This window comes from Podarcis pityusensis (assembly GCF_964106645.2).
Source record: "Podarcis pityusensis genome assembly, chromosome: 5".
Taxonomy (NCBI): domain Eukaryota; kingdom Metazoa; phylum Chordata; class Lepidosauria; order Squamata; family Lacertidae; genus Podarcis; species Podarcis pityusensis.
In genome coordinates this window covers 35577954-35597919 of record NC_138032.1, presented here as the reverse complement: position 1 = coordinate 35597919, position 19966 = coordinate 35577954, and the positions used below count along the sequence as shown (strand labels likewise).

Genomic DNA, 19966 nt, shown 5'->3' with positions numbered 1-19966 from the left:
AGGCACTGCTTACAGCCGTAGGAGAAATAGTTGTGGCTAGGAAGAGGTGCTCAGCTAGGGACAATTTCAGCTTGTGCCAGGCAAGTGGCCAGTCACGCCACTTCTGCTTCCCCTCCCTATTTAAATGCATCCTGCTAGTAATTATTACGGTGTTTCCCCTTTTGCGCTACCAGTGGCATACCCGGATTGTGCGTGGGTGGGAAATCGACCATGAGCTCCGTGGCAGTTTTGACCCAGGAGAGCTTTGCTGAACATCGCAGCGGCCTTGCTCAGCAGCAAGTGAAAGGTAAGACTGCAAGGCAAGGCTACTGGAAAATCCCTTTTTGATAACTTCTGCATGAAAGTGGCATATTCAGCTTCTACTACATACTCAAATATTACTTTGCTGGCAGTGTTCAAAACTCCCATTGTTCTAGGCACATTTTGCGACCGGGGATTTCTTTAGTGCACGCATTTTCTGAGCTCTGGGCGCAGTACTGCGCCATAGATTTCAGAATAAAACTGCAGAGTGGAAGGAAAGGAGGACCTTTTTCTGCTTCCCCACTTCCAGCTACTCTCTGAAGACTGGATAAGAGACCCTCTTAAGAATATTAGGGGGGTGGGCAGGGGAAGGACTAGATCATGTGAAAAATGAACATAATATTTTAGCTACGGTTCATTCATTTTCAGCTTTGTATTCTTGTTATAAGAAAAGAGTGCATAGACATTCCGTTGTTGCACCCAGAACCTAGCTTCAAGGTGCCATTTAGCTCCTAGCTTTCATATCTCAGTTTCTAACACTGTTTGCTGGGGAGCCACTAGCCTGAGGGCTGGATGTGGCCCTTGAGGCCTCCCTACCCAGCCCTCAACATCTGCTGCTTTTCCTACTTCCCCTCTCTCCCTGAGAAAGCTTTTTTCAAGCCTAATTGTGGCACAGAAGGGGGTGGGGGTTACAGCTGGGGAAGGAAGAGTTAACATACCTCCAGAAATGCCCCTTGCACCATATTTAGGCTAGGGGGGAAGCCTTCTAATAAGGCCTTTTCTAGTCTAATTATAGTGGGAGAACCTTCCCAGAGGGTTCAGCTGGGGTGTGAAAGCATTTAAACCTTTTACAAGGCGTGTGTTTGTTTAGATATTGTGTGTGTGTGGCCTCGCCCACTTATTCCTTGACCATACTCCTTTTGGTGATGGAGGGTTGGCCAAGCTACCATAGAGTTGGTCAAGTAGAATGCAGTTCTCAGGCTGAAGAAGGTTTCCCCACCCCTGTTGTAGGAGGGAGTGCAAGCTGGCCTTCCTGGGGTCTTTGTTGCTTGAATGAGACAGTAAGTTTGATACTGCTGTGGCAAAGGGCTAACAACAAAATACAAGGGTAAGAGAGGTTCAGAATACAGTGGTACCTCGGGTTACATACGCTTCAGGTTACATACGCTTCAGGTTACAGACTCCGCTAATCCAGAAATAGTACCTCGGGTTAAGAACTTTGCTTCAGCGTGAGAACAGAAATCGTGCAGTGGCGGCGCAGTGGCAGCAGGAGGCCCCATTAGCTAAAGTGTTGCTTCAGGTTAAGAACAGTTTCAGGTTAAGAACGAACCTCCGGAACGAATTAAGTACTTAACCCGAGGTACCACTGTACGAGTTGTCTGACCTGCAGGTTCTTTCTCCTAGTTCTTTTCATTCTGTCAAGCTGTTCCTTAATGTGCACCCTCTCTCCATGTGGTGTATTTATATACACTTCATCACATGGGTTAATGCTAGGTTAATCAGGAGGTGAGCTAAACGATCTTTTGGACTTTCTTAATCCTATTTTTCTATATTGGAAGCCTTATCACAACCACCAAAACGATTAAATATTTGTTCTTCTCTGTCCTTCATAGTGCTGTGTTGAGCAAGTTACAATATATGGGCAGCAGCCAACACTGCTTAACTTTACCGTGTTTAATCATTCTTCCATACAATCCTGTTAGCTGCTCTTATCAAGAGAATAGTATCTTACTATTTTGTCACAAGGTAGTGTAAGTAATAGGCAGGTGTAAATTGAATAATGAATGGGGTTTAATAAGCGTGATCAGGTACCAGGTCAGTTTAGTTTGTCAAGGGACTGCCAAGTCGTTGCATGAAGCCGTGTGAAAATTGCCGAAATGAATTTTATAGATGACCAAGGGCTCCTTGAAGTCAAGCAGCATCAATGGGTCAGCCTGTAAGCAAAATATGTCCTACCTCCCAAGTAAAACATTAACAAAAGAAGCAGAGGAAGATCAGTTAGCTGCTGGTCCTCCCTTTCTCAATAAGAAAATAATTTGCCAATTCAGCAAGTTGTTAAGAGGTCGGCTACACAACAGCCAGTGTCAATAGTTTGGAATTAACTCTCAGGCGGGGTCATTCTGACACTAGAGGTGACTGAACTGATCATCCACTTGTTCTTCATGCCAAACCTGCATCCCATAATTCCATTGGCTGCAATAAGAAAAAGGGTGGTGAGGGTCCAGGGCATGTGTGTTAAATGTCAATATTAACTCTGATTTCCACAAAAGATAAAGGTTTCCTAATCGCTTGATAGACAGAAACAACCACTGGTGGTTTACCAAAGAGAAAGCTGCTTAATTTTGTTTGGTGGTTTCAATCATTGCTTTTAAAAGTTGTGGCCTTTGTTTTCTGCCGCTGAACTCGAGCATGTTTGGAAATCAGCAGGGTGAGCACTATTTGTGTATGAAATCCTTCATTGTTTCTTTGCTTGCTCAACTCTAGTTGCAGCTTTAAATGCTGAAGAAGAAAATGACCCTCCAACTTACAAGGATGCCTTCCCTCCTCTCCCCGAGAAAGCAGCATGTTTGGAGCCAGCCCAGGAACCTGCTGGTGCCTGGAGTAAAATCCGACCAATCAAGGCTTCTGTCATCACTCAGGTCAGTACAAAAGAGTATTTCCCTCCTCTTTTACCCAACACTTGGTTTTCTACTGTAAGCTTTGAAGACAAACGCTTTTCAGTAGCCCCCCAGCATGTTGTTGCAGGGGAGAAAGTGTTGCAATAAAGAGCTAGCTTAAAGACTATTTGGAGCAGGACGGCATTTGCTTGATCAATCAGTTTTTGGAGAATTCTGTCAGTGTAGTCTGAGGCATTCCCGGATACTGATCTTACTCAGTTAGTGACATCAGAGCCCTGAATGCTACATTAATCCTGTGATAAACTAAAGGAGTGGTCAGGGTAGCTGACCTCCAAAAGTAGCCTCCACTCTAAAAGTTAAGTATCCTTTTGTGTTGAAATCTAAGGGTTCACTTAATCACATCATGGAGGGTTGTGCCCAGTATGTATTTATCAGTTGAGTGCTTAAGTGTCTTGTTACAGCAGAAGTGTCTCTGCTCATCTGCAAAAGGGGAGTAAATTTACCATTGTTCTAAGTTGAACAAAACTTCCTTTTACCTGAGCAGGTGTTCCATGTGCCGCTGGAAGAGAGGAAATACAAGGACATGAACCAGTTTGGGGAAGGGGAGCAGGCCAAAATCTGCTTGGACATCATGCAGAAGACGGGAGCTCACCTGGAGCTGTCTCTCGCAAAGGATCAGGGACTCTCGATCATGGTCTCTGGCAAGCTAGAAGCAGTGATGAAGGCTCGAAAGAAGATCGTAGCTCAGCTTCAGACACAGGTGAGCGACTTGGTTCTCTCCTCTTCCCACTGCGTGACCTTCCTCAAGGTGCGGGTGCTCATAAAAGCAAACATAGATTTTAGTAGGCCAGCTCACCTTTGCAGTGCATCTTAAGTGCATGGAAGGTCACTGGAGTGATGCCATGTGTTTTCAACTGAGCTTCAAAAGCTAATTGCAGTTTAATTAACCATGGCCTCCCCACATACTTTTCTAGCAGCCAATGTTAGGCAAGTAATCTCTCCAGAAGCCAGAACCTGGTGATTGTTATAGATGGTGCATTCATGGGTGTTAACGAGGTACAATGGGATCGATTTTTATGGTGAACAGTAGCACTATGTACTCTCCAAAGTTTTTTCTTCCAAAAGCTCAGTGCTCCCTGAGGAGTGGGTGGGGGGAATACATTGAAATTGGGATCTCTTCCCCACTACTTTCTGTGGCAAAGCACTTGGCAACATTAGAGGAGAGATGCTACAGCTACCTTAAGAGAGGCAAGGCATGAGTGATGGGCAGAACAGCATCCAACCCTCTTACTCCCTTGGCAAGAGAAAGTGGACTGAGTCCCCTACATCATTTTGTGGTGGGTGTTGCATCCCTTAAGGTGGCTAATGCCCATTGGCCCTAAGCTGTTGGCTAATTAAGTACTAAAGTACTAGACTTGGCTTGGACTAGATGGCCCAAAGAATTCTATGAGCCAGTTTAGAATGGATTGTGTTTAGAAAAAAGTGGGATGTCAGTAAATATGTAGATGGGGTGATCATGAAGACATCTGTCAAAAGGTTTTGGTAGGTGTGTGAAGTGCCTCAAAGGTAGCTGATTAAACATAGCAGTTATAGTATAAGACGATGGATTGTCTTGTGAATTTGTAACTGGCTAAAACTGGTAGGGAGCTAGAATTGGCTGGCTGGGGCCAGACCCTTATCTCCATACACACTGTGGGCCAAATTTTGACAGGTTGGCATGGCCACTCACTTGATATCACAGTGACATTAAGTGACCTATTTTTTCCTGCCTGGTCTGAAATCCTGCTATGAAAATCATGGGCAGAGCTCTGACTCCATCACCAGGAAAGAGAAAGTGGGTGCATGGGCAAGTACATATATTCTCAACTCTTCTGTAGCCTGTCTGCCAACCACCAGAATTTAGCTTGCAGTTGAGAACTTCTGTGTTTGGATAAATGAGAACCTTGAACTAACTCTCTGTATTTGTGACACCATGACTAAGTTTTCGAGTGGGACTTGGTCAGGGCTTTAGAGCATCCTGATTTATCCCATAAGCCCCTCTGGCAATGGAAAACTCTTACTTGGGCATTATGCCCTCCACCAAAGGAAATACTAATATCCCATTCTATCTAAAATTTAATAGGTTCAGAAAGGACATAGGAAATAGCTTGAGGGGTATGTTCAACATAATTATGATTAATCTGTGTTATAACATTAGAGTCTAGAGATCATACAGTCAGGCTAGTCTGAGTGGTTGAGCTTGTTCTGAAGTGTTTCCAATTCACACTGCAGCTGGGAGTCTTTTGTTCCAATGAAGATTGAGAAATTTAAATGAAGATGGGAGTCTGCACGGCTGAATGCTTCCTTCCACCGTCACTCGCCTACCCACATAACTTTACTGAATGAAATGCTATGTTAGGGAGGGAGAAGGCTAGGTTGAGTCTTAATAAAGCTGAGTGGACAGAATGTGTGCCTGAGAGAACTTGGCAGGGGCTTTTATTTTTCTTAATTTGGGGAAGCAGTCAAACATATTTTTTTAAAAAACAAATGTAGGTACCTCTAAGTGGTTTACCAGAAATATTGGAATGATCAATAATTAATAAGTAAAAGATTGTAATTTTTCAGCATCTATGTGTCTGGATAGGCTTGCCTAAACAAAAAATGATTTAAGTAGGCACTGAAACGATCTCAGCAAACGTGCCTGCCTGATGCCAGTAGACAGAGAGCTTTTCTACCTGAAACCTCAAGTAGTACAGTTCATGCAAATCTCTTTATTACTTGATTCTGCTGGATAAACACCTCTTATCTCTGATAGTTGTATACAGTAGTGAACATGGACATGCACAGTCCCCGCCGCCGCCACTTCCTCTTGCATATGGTGGACGAAATTGCACTGCTGAAATTCTGTCCTCCATTATGGCATTCAAGGCACAACAGCTCTGTTGGATTGGCCAACCCAACCTTTAGGGCTGGAATGGCGAGAGAGAGAGAGAAAAAAAACAGCCATTTTCTCTTGGCGATAAGTTGTCGGGTGCTAGTGGTGGGCAGACACACTCCCCCACACAGCAGTCTGCCGGGAGAGAAGCATATAGCTCTTTACAGAAATCTCTATCGATCAGTTGCTGAGGGTTTATTCCTCCTCCTTCCATTGTACCATCCATTTCAACTTCCTTCTCCTCCTCTCCCCTCACTTCTGCATGAAATTAGGCCGAGGGCTACAGGTTTTCTCATCCCTGCCTTAAGGTGATAGAGACACATCCGTGTCATGGAACTGGCCTGCAGCTTCATCCCGCATCTTGATGTCTGTTGTAGGCTTCAGCAACGGTGCCCATTCCTAAGGAGCATCATCGCTTTGTCATTGGCAAAAGTGGAGAGAAGTTGCAGGACCTTGAGCTCAAAACTGCCACTAAGATCCAGATCCCCCGCCCGGATGACCCCAGCAACCAGATCAAGATCACCGGCACCAAGGAAGGGATTGAGAAGGCGCGGCATGAGATCCTGCTGATCTCTGCTGAGCAGGTAAGCAGCCTTCCCACCTTTACTGCTTCTGAGGAACATTGCTGCCGTGACGCCTTTTCTGAGGGGTGTACTTTTAAGACAAGCTGACTTAGTCTTGGCCTCTGCAGACCAGAACAGCACCTCCCAGATTGGGTAGTTTTATAAGCAACTATACTGAGCAAATAAGACATTACAGGTACTGCTGTTCTGCTCTTCCAGGCGGTTAAAATCTATGGCCCTAAACATGCACATCTGAAAAATAAGCTCCATTAACATCATTTGGACTTCTGGGTAAACAGAGCACCAAGATGTTTTGTATATGAAGCTATGTAGGATTGGGCAGAACAATCCAAGTGCCTCTTTCATCAGCACAGTGATCAGGTCTGGACTGGGACGGATGCTGTCTGGACCAAACAGGGATCCTTATGTGGCTCAGTCCCCACCCTCCCTGCCCTTGGAACACCTCATTCTGAGGCTTTGAACTGGTGGGGATGCTATCTGCAAAGGGGCATACAAGCACTGATGGTAGGCCAGATCAGCTGTGAGACCTGAGCAAGACTGCCTGAGCATCTTGCCTCCCACCCCATGGCTAGAGTGAGCAGCCAGGCAGCAGGTGCAATGGTGGCTCCCCAAAGCCTTAAGGGTGAATTGGATTCAGGTTGCAGCCCAAGACTCTATATGCTATTCTCTACTACCTGCCATGTATATGGAATGTGCAGGTCCAATCATGCTGAGAAGCGACCTGCATCCAAATAGTTGTGGGTTAAACTCTAGGTGGCACCACCTTTTGATGACAACTCCAGGAAATGCACATATAACACACCCATTTTTCCCACAACAGTCATCAATATGTAGAGCGGCCCTAAGGCATGAGGCTGGTTAGACAATTGGAGGGTTTCTGGGAAACAGGTTACTCTTGAGTTGGGTTCTCTGGAATAAGGAGATCATCCTTAACCTCCTAGGCTTTTTGGTTATTTCAGTTGCCTTTCCAGATGAATTGCATCTGCACTTTCAACCACTGCACATGCAATGCTGCCCATAGACTGTCCGAAACCAAACCAAGTCCCCTATTCCATTCCCCATATATTTGGGGATTACGTGGACAGTTAAGAATAAACACTGATGCAGCAATCTCGGTGAACTGTATCATATAATAGTCTTCCCGCACCCCACTCTGTTCCTTGTTCTTCTGGAGTCTTGTTTTGAATTCCCTCTGCCTTCAATGTCCTTCCTTTATCCCACACTCCACAGCACTTCTAATAACCATGCTGATCCAGGCTCTGCTTTTAACAAGCCACATGTCTGCAGCCCGGTCAGGTTATCCAAGGTGCCACTTTTGGGGAAGGGAGGAGTAATGTTTCAGGAAAAGCTGGAGGCATGTGAACATCAGTCTCAAGAGCTTCACACTAAGGAGTATAGGAATTTCAGTGAAATTCCTGTAGGCTTGACATCCTTTGGTAACATCTGCTTGGAATACTTCTTTCCTCTCAATATTAGGCTTTGCTGTGTAGGAAAAACAATAGAACGTGCACATATTGCTTTATTTCCCAGGATAAGCGTGCAGTTGAAAGGTTGGAGGTGGAGAAGGTATATCATCCCTTCATTGCTGGCCCTTTCAACAAGCTGGTTGGTGAGATCATGCAGGAGACAGGGACACGCATAAACATCCCACCTCCCAGCGTCAACAGAACGGAGATAGTCTTCACTGGAGAAAAGGAGCAGCTGGCCCAAGCAGTTGCTTGTGTTAAGAAGATCTACGAGGAGAAGGTAAGGTTCTTCGTGGTCTCTGAGCAGTGCCACATTGCACAGACCAGCACTGGGCTGTCTTTTCCCTCTGATTTGTGGGGTGCTCTTCCCTTCACCTCCACAAATGTGAATTGGGACAGACGTATAGTGTTCTCATTCTCCTAGCAGCTTGCGACAGATGCTCGCCAGGAGAGCACACTACCTACAGAATCATGAGACTTGCTCACTGGAACTTATGCACAAACACAGATCCACTGATGGCTTGATTAGCTAATCAAGATTATGTAGCTGTATTTAAAGTCGTAGCTGAAGCAAAACCACAGGAAGCCTTTATGGCGGACTGAACTGCTCACAGATGTGCTCTTTCTGTGTCTTTCCTATATAAAAAGACAGAGAAGATGGCTTGTGGTCTTAGCATATTTCATGGTTTGTTTGTTTGTTTGTTTGTTTGTTTGTTTGTTTGAAAATCCAGCCCTTCCTTTTAGAGCACACACAGACAAGTTTCCTTTTCTGGTCTGCCCCATTTCTAATCCTAGAGATTGACTGGTGACTTCCCCAACGCACCCCCTTTCTTTTTCCCTAGCCCTTATTACTGATGCCCTAACTCCTTTCTCCCTACAGAAGAAGAAGACTACCACCATTGCTGTGGAGGTGAAGAAGTCCCAGCATAAGTACGTCATCGGTCCCAAAGGGAACTCCCTGCAGGAGATCTTGGAGAAAACTGGAGTCTCGGTCGAGATACCACCCACAGACAGCAGCTCAGAGACTGTGATACTACGTGGCGAACCTGAAAAGCTTGGGCAGGCACTGACTGAAGTCTATGCCAAGGTAACCAGGTTGCCACGCAGCTAGGCCTTTCTGGTAGTCAGTACGTTTGTTAGGATTGCTAAATTGCTGGAATGCAGCATGGCTCAGAATGCATGCATATAGTGTGTTCAGTTACAGTCAACAATGGGGACAACATTTTTTGCTGCATGAAATGGGGGGCAGTGGATGAAGCACATGTGAGTGAAGCGGGTGGTGGCAGCGGGCATTAACTGGACACAGATTCCACACCCCTACCCCAGACACATAAACAAAGAGACAGACAGCCTTCACCCTTTCTCTGTCCAGCGATGGGGAGGTTCTGTCACGTGCTTACCCCCTGCTACTCAGTTGTTTAGTGCTGGGAACAGGTGAGGAGAGCTCCTATTGGAGTGCCACTCAGCTATTCCTAGGGCTAAATCGCTGTGCAGTGTGGGGGGTGGGCTTTGAATTCAGGAACAGTGTGGGCCTCATGGCATTCAGGTGAGGGCCACAGTTGGGCCTTGGGCAATTGTTATGTGATAATAAACTTTCACAAATACTGCATAAAAATGCTAATAGATAGCTGTTATAAAATAATAATATTCTTAAGCTGTTGTGTTTTGCTGAACGCTGCAACTTCTTGTCTGGTACCCGACAAGATCCTTCAGCTAAGGATACTGGATTGCGATGGGAACTAGAGTGATCCGGCGTCTGAGTGGTTTCAGTTAATGCATATTGCTAATTGAATTTTAAATTTCTTCATAACAACACTGTCCTTTTTTAGGCCAACAGTTTCACAGTCTCCTCTGTCTCCGCCCCCTCTTGGCTTCACCGTTTCATCATTGGCAAGAAAGGGCAAAACCTGGCCAAAATCACCCAGCAAATGCCAAAGGTATGAGCACCTCAAAAGTGAATTATCACCTATTGGTGTTGGAATTGAGGGATTGTTAGAGTGCAATGTCTCAAAAGGTGTGTGTGCACATATATATCATTAGCTGTGAGGCAGACTTGTAGTCTGAGGGGCAAAGTCTGCAAAGAGTCTCATCTTGGTCTTCCTAGAAGGAATAGAGAAATTGAAACCTTGAAAGCCCTTGTGGCTTTTTACCACACTTTCGGGGCATTTTGAAACATGAGCCTGAGATTCCAAGTAACTTCTACACTTGTGAAATTGGGAGAAATTAAGTTGGCAGCAAGACAGAAAATGAGAAAGCAGATTTCACTTGTCACCATTACCCTTTTTGATAGGATCAGCTTTTCAGAGACACTTGAATTTGTGGTGGTTGTGTTTTTGTGTTTTTTATCTTAACAGTAAAAAAACCAAACAATTTCACCACAAATAGGGCCAAACAGCAGCTAAACACAGCCAGTGAAAAAACTTAGTGCTCCTCAAAGTTTGCATATAATTTTCAACTAATGCCTAAGTTGTTTTCTGTAAATAACCTATTAATTAAATATTTGATTGGAAAATACAGCGTTGAAGCACCTTGTCCTGAACGTTCACTAAAGAGCATCTTTGAAAATTATACAGAATAAGAATATAAAAAACACAAAAAGTTACAAAATACAGTGGTACCTCTAGATACGAACGGGATCCGTTCCGGAGCCCCATTCGCATCTAGAGGTAAACGTAACTAGTGACGGCATGTCTGCGCATGCGCGTGTCGCTTTTCGCCACTTCTGCGCATGCGCGTGACGTCATTTTGAGTGTCTGCAAGCGGCGAAACCCGGAAGTAACGCGCTCTGTTACTTCTGGGTTGCCGAGGAGCGCAACTCGAACGCGCTCAACTCGAAGCATATTTAACCAGAGGTAGTACTGTACAGAGAAACTGAAGTGTACTGATGAAGGCCATTCTATACAGTTTCTAAAAAGATGAGTAGAGCAAGATACATTGAAATATACATAGTGGAAAAAGTGGAGCACGGTTTAGTCATGTATATTTTACTGAATCAAACATATTATTTTAATATGTGCAGATTTAAACTGTGTGAATCATCATGGACATATGAAATAAAGCCATACATCCCATATCACAAAAAAATGTTTTGCTTTGTCCTCTTCCAACTCTTAATTTGTATGTAAGCTTTTCTAAAAAGCCTATATCCCACACTTCATTATACCACAATAAAATATTGGCACCTACTACGTCTTTCCAATGTCTGGCTATAATGGCTCTGACCAGCTGTTAGTGTGTGATACCATCTGTAAAAAGAGGGTAGCTTTTGCCTAAGGTTTAGTCAAGTAGATGCTTGTTGAATGAGGCTGGGGAGGGAATTCCACCAATGGAGTGCCACCTCAAAGAAAGCTTTGTTCTACTAGGCACTGTCTTTCACCCAAAGCTTCAGTTGGCTAGAATAAGGCTTCAGCACATGTTTTTAACCATGAACTGGTTCCCTAGATCCTACCCCTCCTTCCCATCTTTAGAAAACACAAGTTCAAGGGGTTTCTTGCAGCATCTTCGCTTGCAGGCAAAAGCCATATTGCCACATTCATTCCCCTGCCATTACATGGATCCCTCTTCAGTAGTTTCATGCTGATGCTGAATTTTCTCCCTTACTGGAAGGTTCACATAGAATTCACTGAAGGAGAAGATAGAATCACTCTGGAGGGACCCACTGAAGATGTCAACATGGCTCAAGAACAAATCGAGAGCATGGTCAAGGATCTGGTGAGTTAAGAAGCCCTAGTTTGATTTGTGTGGCCATCTTATCAAAATGGAAGGTGCAGATGCAAGCCATCACTAAAAACCATCAAGCCTCATATTGTGTCCTCCTACTTAGATTAAATATGCAATTTATATTCCATAGCAAAGCAAGTGCACTGAGTTCAGTGGAGTTGACATCTGGTATGTGTGCTTAGGACTGCAGTTCTGGAGACAAAAGGAGGCTGTTGATTTTTTTCAATGGAATGGCCATAAAGGGAACAAAGAGCTGTGTTAGAAACATAATCTGGGTCAAGTGACGGTGAAACTGCTGAGTGTCCCCAAGCTGTGTGCTCTTTGCTCAGGCTTGAGCTACTTTCCTCAACAGAACATCTGGATCTAATAGTGGCTAGTTATCTATTGTGTCATGGCTGATGTTGCTGTCCTGTTTCTGTTCTTTGTTCCTCGGCTAGAGGAGTATGTGTTTGCTCCTGATTCTGGCTAACTGTGGCGTGCTCTTTGCAGATTAACCGGATGGATTATACTGAAATCAATATTGACCATAAATTCCACAGACATCTCATTGGAAAGAGTGGAGCCAACAGTGAGTTAAATGCTTGTTCAGTGTCTTCCTGTGTGTGTAATATGCATTGCTGTTGTCCCTGTTAGAGATAACTTACAATCTCATCTCTCTGGGTCTCTAGCTATACTTCTGGGTTTCTAGGACTGAGGTGTTCTGGAGAACTAATAATGTGCTCTCTGCAAATATGGGAGGTTCTTCTTGAGAAACTTTCTTAGTTTGTTTCTGGTTAGAATAGATAACAGAAAATGGGGGGGGGGGGAATCTTGGGGAAATAACCTCTGCATGCCTCATCCCATCCAATTCCTAATTATTCTATTGAACACAGTTTCCAATGGGAAGATATGTGTCTCTTTCTTAAAACATCATGTTGACTAAGCATTGAAATCCCGCTCCCCCCTCTACTAGTTTGTCCTCTGTGAATAAGTCAGTGTCTCCTACAGCGCAAGTAATCCTTAAAGGAGAAAGCCTCTTGTTCTGAAACTCTGAAGCCTTGATTGCCGAGCATATGCAGTGGACGAGCGTTCTTAGCAGAATCTTTTTGATTTGCAGTCAACAGGATTAAGGATCAGTACAAAGTGTCTGTGCGAATCCCTCCAGACAATGAGAAGAGCAACCTCATCAGAATTGAAGGAGACCCTCAGGGAGTTCAAGAGGCCAAGAGAGAGCTGCTGGAACTTGCATCGCGTATGGTGAGCCATGGAGAACTGGACTGTGTCCAGGAGAGAACTGTTAACTACTAGCGAGGCTTCCTGCCAAACTTTCCCACACACCAGGGAAGCGATTCTGTTTTATCTCTCTACCTGGGTGGTGCGTCATTGTGGTGACGTTTGTGGGTTGTCAAACTTTGCAGCTTGACTGGTTGGTAGATCTGCCTATTGTGCAAGTGTGAATGAAATACAACATGTGTTTCAAGCATGGGGACTTTTAATCATGGAGACTCCCGCCCCATTTTTCCTCCCCAGGAAAATGAACGCACAAAGGACCTGATCATTGACCAGAAATTCCATAGAACTATCATTGGGCAGAAGGGTGAACGGATTCGGGATACCCGGGATAAATTTCCAGAGGTAACAAAAGTCTTTGAAACGCACACACGACAGAGAGACAGATTAAAATGTATTTTTATATTGACTTGATTACAGGCATCTCCCCGCTTGCACCTGATCAGCATGCATTTGACCACTGACACTCGCACCATTTTCAGTGCCTAAAGGGTGTGGGGCAAGGCGGTCTTGCGCACGTCCTGCTGATGAATGCGGTGACCAGGAATGGAACCCCCATGCAATTGGGGGTTGCATAGTGCTTTTAAATGGAGCCCCTAGTGGCTTCCTATTCACACTCCGCAGCAACTCTAATGTCCTAGACCATTCACTTGGCCCCAATATTTCTTTATTTAAAATTTAAAAAGGCATCAGGTTGGCAGAATCATTTCCTATTTGGTACATCCTGTCTGTGTTTTTTCCCCCTCCCTCAAAATAGTTTCAACTGTTCGTAGGAGGCTCCTTCTTTCATGCTTTTCTGACACATCCCTCTCCTCATAAATGTAAAACAGGCTTTCATTGAAGTCAAGACAACACTGTCTCTTTCGACTTACATAGCGGGAAGGAGATACCCAAAACTTTACGTTTGACTTTCTTCAGTAATGTTTTATTCTGGATTGTTTTAATTGATGTTTTAATGTGCTGTAAACTGCTTTGAGATCTTTTTCTTTAAAATATAAAGCGGTATAGAAATGAAATCAATAATATAATTTAGAAAATCAAAGTGAGGCTTTGTCTTTGGTTCAAAGCATACTGGGTCTCGCCTGAAGTGGTCCAAAGTAAAGCAGCCTCCTATCCACCAGGTTCTTTCTTTCTTTCTTTCTTTCTTTCTTTCTTTCTTTCTTTCTTTCTTTCTGTGCCTCTTAAGAAATAATGTTTGGAGGTGCTGTTTTAGACACATACAAAAAAGGGTGGCTGTGGGTGTTAGCCAACTATTGCAGCAGAGTGTGGTTTTTGTTTTACTGTTCCTTCTCTTTTATCTACTTCTCACTCATATTACATTGTGCTAATTCGCCTATAGCAAGATGATGTCATATAGCAATAACTAGTATAGGGCCATGTCTTGGAGCACAGAGGAAAACTCTGAGTTTTGAATTCCACAGTATGGAAATAACCTCCTGGGACTCAGCAACCTGTTTAACAATATCTTGGATTAACTGTTTCTTGCAGGTTATTATCAACTTCCCAGATCCTTCACACAAGAGTGACATTGTCCAACTTAGAGGACCCAAAAATGAGGTGGAAAAATGCACAAAGTACATGCAGAAGATGGTGGCAGATCTGGTAGGTGATCATCTCTGCCTCTGCTTTCGGTTTGGTTTGCAAATACAGGGGCTTTGTTAGTGCTAAGCATTCCACTAAATCAGGCATAGGGAACCAGCGGTATATACGCCTCAATGAGATCCAGCAGGGTTATTCATTTGGCTCATGAAGCTGTTTCCTGCAAGCCACACTTACCTGTGCATCAGCTGGTGTAATTTAGGACATGGAGTGTGAGTCAGGGAAAAAAAACAGCTCCCTGCCAAAAGTGGGGTTTGCTGGCACTGTGAGTCAGAGGATCGGCAATGCTTTCAAACCTCTGCCACTTTTCCTTTGTGGCTTGATTTCAAACCACGTGGGCAAAGGAAGACTTTACTAGAGAAATGAGTAAAACATAGGTAAAGTCACATTTGCTCATACAACTTTGAGTCTATTCTTTATTCCATTCATTCATCCATGCTTCCTTTCTTGTAAGGTTGAAAACAGCTACTCCATTTCAGTTCCCATCTTCAAACAATTCCACAAGAACATCATTGGGAAAGGAGGTGCAAATATCAAAAAGGTGAGACTTCCTTGATTCTTCCTTGTTATCCTTGTAGTTTGTTACTTCTCAGTATTTCTGATACCTCCTGTTAGATATTTGGCCCAGGAGGCAGCCATGTCTGTTCCTTTAACTTTTTTTTTGGTCTTTGCTGTAGATCCGTGAAGAATGCAGCACCAAGATTGATCTCCCAGCAGAGAATAGCAATTCAGAGACAATTATCATTACAGGGAAAAGAGCCAACTGTGAAGCTGCTCGCAATCGGATTCTCTCCATCCAAAAAGAGTTGGTAAGACAAGCAGCCCTTTCAGCATAATGGCTATTACCAATTTCAGTAAAAAAAAGTTGCATGCAGATTGATTCCGTTTCCTTAGAGAAACCACAACTTTCTTGGGCAACGTCTTGGTTTTCTTGGGGGCATGTGTGTTAGTTTTCCTTTTGGCTTTATCGGACATCACTCACCAAATATTCCAGGTGAACTGCCATCCAGAAATCAAAAGATTTTGGTTGCCCCTCAGCTGTTCCTGATAAAAGCCACATAATCAAAAGGTCACAATGCTGGGAAGATGTTTGGGCTTGTATTACAGTAACCCTCAAGTGGAAAGGGATTCTGGAGTAAACTCCAGAAGTCAAGTTTGAAGAGGTAGCAGTTCTGAGAAATAATCACACTGTTTATTTGCAAGAGAGATTTTGTGGTGATGGCTTTGTGGGAGGTTTCTGTCAGTTACTGATTTAGAGTTGCTCTTAACTCCTTGAATCATAGCAGTTTAGATTCTGTGGAAGCTTTTTCTCAAGGGATTCCCCTCCCCATCTAGTACAGTGTGTGCTACAACTAAAAGCAACAACCCACTGAACACTATATACTGTGGAAACCCTTGTTGACTGACCATAAAATAAATATATTTATATAGTACATCTTCTACAGTAAACATGTAGAATGAACATAGAGCCAGAAACTCTTCCATTCCGAAAATCTCAAAGTATATCTGAAACACATTGCTTTGGCGCAAGGATGGGGGACCTATAACCCACTGATGCTGCTGTTTGACTCCAAGTCCCATTGGTCCCAACCAGCATAACCAAAGGTGATGAGGGATAATTAAAGTTGTAGTCTAAAGACATTTGGAGGACTGTAGCTTTCACATCCCTGCATTTTCAGGATGTCCTCTTGCCTGCTTTCCCCCTGCTACTGGATCAGAAATCTTTTAACTTTAAATAGAAACCTCTCAGGCGAAAAGAATTGTCATGTCATATCTCTCCTCTCATCGCTGGCAGGCAGAAATTGAGCAGCCGGCCAGATTTTGTGGCTAGCTCTTTAGGTATTTGTTTGAAAGCAGCAGAGGTACGTTTTAAGCGAAGTGCTATTGACGCTTCAGTTACTCTCTCCACTTCCCTTCTGCCACTTTCACCAGCAGCTGAGAAAAGAAAAACCCAAACAGGTTGTTCTGTGTGCATTTAATATGCATTCAATTGGGGACCTCTGTAAAAAAGAGAAGAAAGGGCAGGATTTTTCAACTTACATCCATCTGATCTGAGGTTTAATATGAAGGTATCTCTGAATAATAGCTATTCCTTTTACTGTGAGGAGGACACTCCCCTAGAACTCCGTGTTGAAGCACATAGGCATGCTTCTGTGGGGGTAGTGCTGCCTGATGGAGTCAGTGACTGTCGTTTGCTGACACATCCAGCTGGTTCCTGGCACGTGTCCCAGATTCCCTCTGTCAATCTTAGTTTTGAATAAGAAATAATGGGGGTGGGAGGACTTCCTGAGCACATAGTTGGGGAGAGGGAGTTCTTTGTGCCTTCCTACAATTTCTCTGTATGAGGGAAGAGGGGGAAAGCCTAAATACCTCTTCTTTTCTGTCCGTGCCTCTCCCTGCCCCCTTGCTGTTGCCCCAGGCTAACATTGCAGAGGTGGAGGTCTCCATCCCTTCCAAGCTGCACAACTCGCTCATTGGTGCCAAAGGTCGTTTCATCCGCTCCATCATGGAGGAATGCGGTGGGGTTCACATCCACTTCCCCACAGAAGGCTCCGGCAGCGATACAGTCACCATCAGGGGCCCTGCCCAGGACGTTGAAAAGGCCAAGAAACAGCTCCTACAACTGGCAGAAGAGAAGGTAGGAACCGTGGATGTGGAAAAATAGGTGCTGCCGGCACAGTTCCTATGGATAAGCTTTGAATTTGTGGTCACAAGGAAATCACTGTGGCAAAAATTTACACATTTCCGGGGGAGGGGGGGTTAACTTCTAATAGGAAATAAAGTTGGCAGTTGCTAGCCTGTTATGCCAAACTCTGCTTCCATTTTGTGGCTGGCTGTGCCCCATATCGTCATATTGTGACTGATGGGCCTTAGAAATTTTCAGCTCTCTCAAGTGATCCCTGGGGATAGAAAGTTTGAGAACTCCTGGTCTCTTCTAACTAGAATTAGTGCTCCAGGGTCTCAGGCATAGGTCTTGCCTGGACCTGCTACCTAAAGGCATTTAACTATGGACGCCAAGATCAGACATGCAATGCATTTACTCTGCCACTAAAATATGTCTGCTCCCTAAATTTATCCCCTTCCTGCTGATAGCTAATCCAACAGGGTTGCTAAAGGTGATTGAGAATTTATTGTACGTTACTGTGCTATGAAAAAGTTCTCCCTCGCTCCCTTTGTCTGGTGTTTGGAGCAGGGGATCATTGCTTTAATAATTGCAGCTGACTATATTTATACTTGAAGGGGGGGGCAACTTGAGCTGCTCCTTCCTTCTGTTGGAGACTCAGCTGGGTACGAAAGAATATGCAGCTTGTCTGGAATTTTGGCTTCTCTTGGAACCTTCAGAGCAACTTCCTGGAACTTTACAGGCCCAGGCTTCATCCTGAGCTACTCAGAACTGACTCTCTCTGTTTACTAACTAAATAAACACCCTTTACGTGCAAGTTCTTAGGTGCTGCTTTGAAAACAGTATGTCCTAAATCTGCAGAACAGGTGGAATCTGCCTACACTGCATTTAATGGCAGGGCGTTTGGCCCTGTCAGGTTACTTAACAGCAAGCTGCTGTTGGGCTCCTCTGTCTAGCTATACTGTCTCACTCCATTTGTCTGCAGCCCTGAGGCTGGTCTCTCCACTAGAGGGAAATTCAGAGCCAATGCAGAATCTCAAAGCACTTTCTTTGGCATACTTTCCTGGTTTCTAGCAGACGAAGCATTTTATTTGTCTTTTACTACATATGCAGCTCTCAGTTCGTTCTTTGGTGGAGTTGAAGGTAGCCCTCGTAGCAACTCTCAGGGGTGGTTAAGAGTTGAGAGAAAGTGTCTTGTCCAAGATCACAGTGAGTGTCAGGGATTAAGCAGAGATTTGAACAGAAGTCTTCTCTGGTTCTACTCTCCTCTGTACCACCCTTTGAGGGTGTGGTGGAAGAGTGCTGAAACGATGGGGCAGAGTACTTTCTTTGCATGCAAAAGGCTCCAGCGTCAGTTCCTGGCATCTCCAGATAGGGCAAGAAAGGGCTCGTTTCTGAAACATTGGAGAGCCACCGCCACTCACAGTAAATGATACGGAGCTAGGTAGACTAATGGTCTAACTCTACGTCAAACAGCTTCCCATGTTTTATCATTCTAACTTTAAAAAAGTATTCATTGTACATATACAGTGGTGCCTCGCAAGACGAAAAGAATCCGTTCCGCGAGTCTCTTCGTCTTGCGGGTTTTTTCGTCTTGCGAAGCAAGCCCATTAGAGGTTTAGCGGCTTAGCGCTACAGTATTAGCGGCTTAGCCGGCTTAAAGATCAGCTGATAAGCGGCTTAATGATCAGCTGATAAGCGGCTTAGCATCAGCTGTTAAGCGGCTTAGAGATCAGCTGATAAGCGGCTTAGCATCAGCTGTTAAGCGGCTTAAAGATCATCTGATAAGCGGCTTAGCATCAGCTGTTAAGCGGCTTAAAGATCAGCTGATAAGCGGCTTAAAGATCAGCTGATAAGCGGCTTAGCCATCAGCTGATAAGCGGTTTAGCGGCTTGGGAAAAAGGGGGGGGAAAGGAAAAAAAACCCGCAGGAACTCGCAAGACATTTTCGTCTTGCGAAGCAAGCACATAGGAAATTCGTTTTGCGAAGCACCTCCAAAACGGAAAACCCTTTCGTCTAGCGGGTTTTCCGTCTTGCGAGGCATTCGTCTTGCGGGGCACCACTGTATTTAGGGTGTGATCCTCTCTAACGAGCACCCGCTGCACATGCATAGAGGGATTGCTTATAGAGCCATTGGAATATTTCCTGTGACAAGCGAAGTAGCTATATGCAAACTTATTCAATTTAGCATGATTTGTACAGATAATTTGACTTTTGCTGGACTGCAGTGTTTGTTTGTTTGTTTAAGTATACAGGGCAGGATTCACCTAACACACCGTGTCAGCAGAAACCCTGTGCAATGGTGCCCCCCCCGTGTCCCCCCCCAACTGAATTTGGCTCGGGGGGTGTCATGAAAAACCCCAGAGCAGTGCAGAGAGAGACCATCTGTGCAAGCTAATATGCTTGTGACAGATGGAACGTTTGTAATAGTGCAGCTCTGAAACCTGCCAACAGAGTTCTGCTTCTGTGTATGAACATTGCTTAACTCCTACCTTTCATGCCTTGAAAAGGGCTTTTAACCTGATTTATTCCGAGCATCTGGATCTCAAAGCTGTTAACCTCCACAGATTTTTCAGTAGGACTGTCATATTAGTTTTCTCCAGTAGAAATGGCAACCAGAATGTAAAGAAATACCTCCTGATCCGTTTATTTTTGTTTATTCCTGCTGTTTAGCAAACAAAGAGTTATACTGTGGACTTGCGTGCCAAACCGGAGTACCACAAGTTCCTTATTGGCAAAGGAGGCGGTAACATTCGCAAGGTGCGTGATAATACTGGTGCCCGGATTATCTTCCCCACCTCGGAGGACAAAGATCAGGAGCTGATTACTATCATGGGAACAGAGGAAGCTGTCAAAGAGGCCCAGAAGGAGCTGGAAGTGCTCATCAAGAACCTGGTGAGGAAAAGGATCTTTTCATTTGTCAATATGAAGGG

General features: G+C 44.4%; 1 protein-coding gene across 3 annotated transcripts in view; it reads left to right on the top strand.

Moving 5' to 3' along the window:
* HDLBP (high density lipoprotein binding protein) overlaps positions 1–19966 on the top strand; it is a 56289-nt gene that overhangs the window by 26746 nt on the left and 9577 nt on the right. For all 3 annotated transcript variants that reach the window (XM_081006597.1, XM_081006599.1, XM_081006598.1), the window contains exons 3-18: positions 174–286; positions 2725–2879; positions 3403–3618; positions 6150–6356; positions 7887–8102; positions 8703–8909; positions 9652–9759; positions 11429–11533; positions 12032–12110; positions 12639–12778; positions 13052–13156; positions 14300–14413; positions 14865–14951; positions 15088–15219; positions 16830–17048; positions 19707–19928. In XM_081006597.1, the coding sequence (XP_080862723.1) occupies positions 211–286; positions 2725–2879; positions 3403–3618; positions 6150–6356; positions 7887–8102; positions 8703–8909; positions 9652–9759; positions 11429–11533; positions 12032–12110; positions 12639–12778; positions 13052–13156; positions 14300–14413; positions 14865–14951; positions 15088–15219; positions 16830–17048; positions 19707–19928 (2388 nt within the window). In that variant the 5' untranslated portion in view covers positions 174–210. The remainder of the gene's footprint in view (positions 1–173; positions 287–2724; positions 2880–3402; positions 3619–6149; positions 6357–7886; positions 8103–8702; positions 8910–9651; positions 9760–11428; positions 11534–12031; positions 12111–12638; positions 12779–13051; positions 13157–14299; positions 14414–14864; positions 14952–15087; positions 15220–16829; positions 17049–19706; positions 19929–19966) is intronic.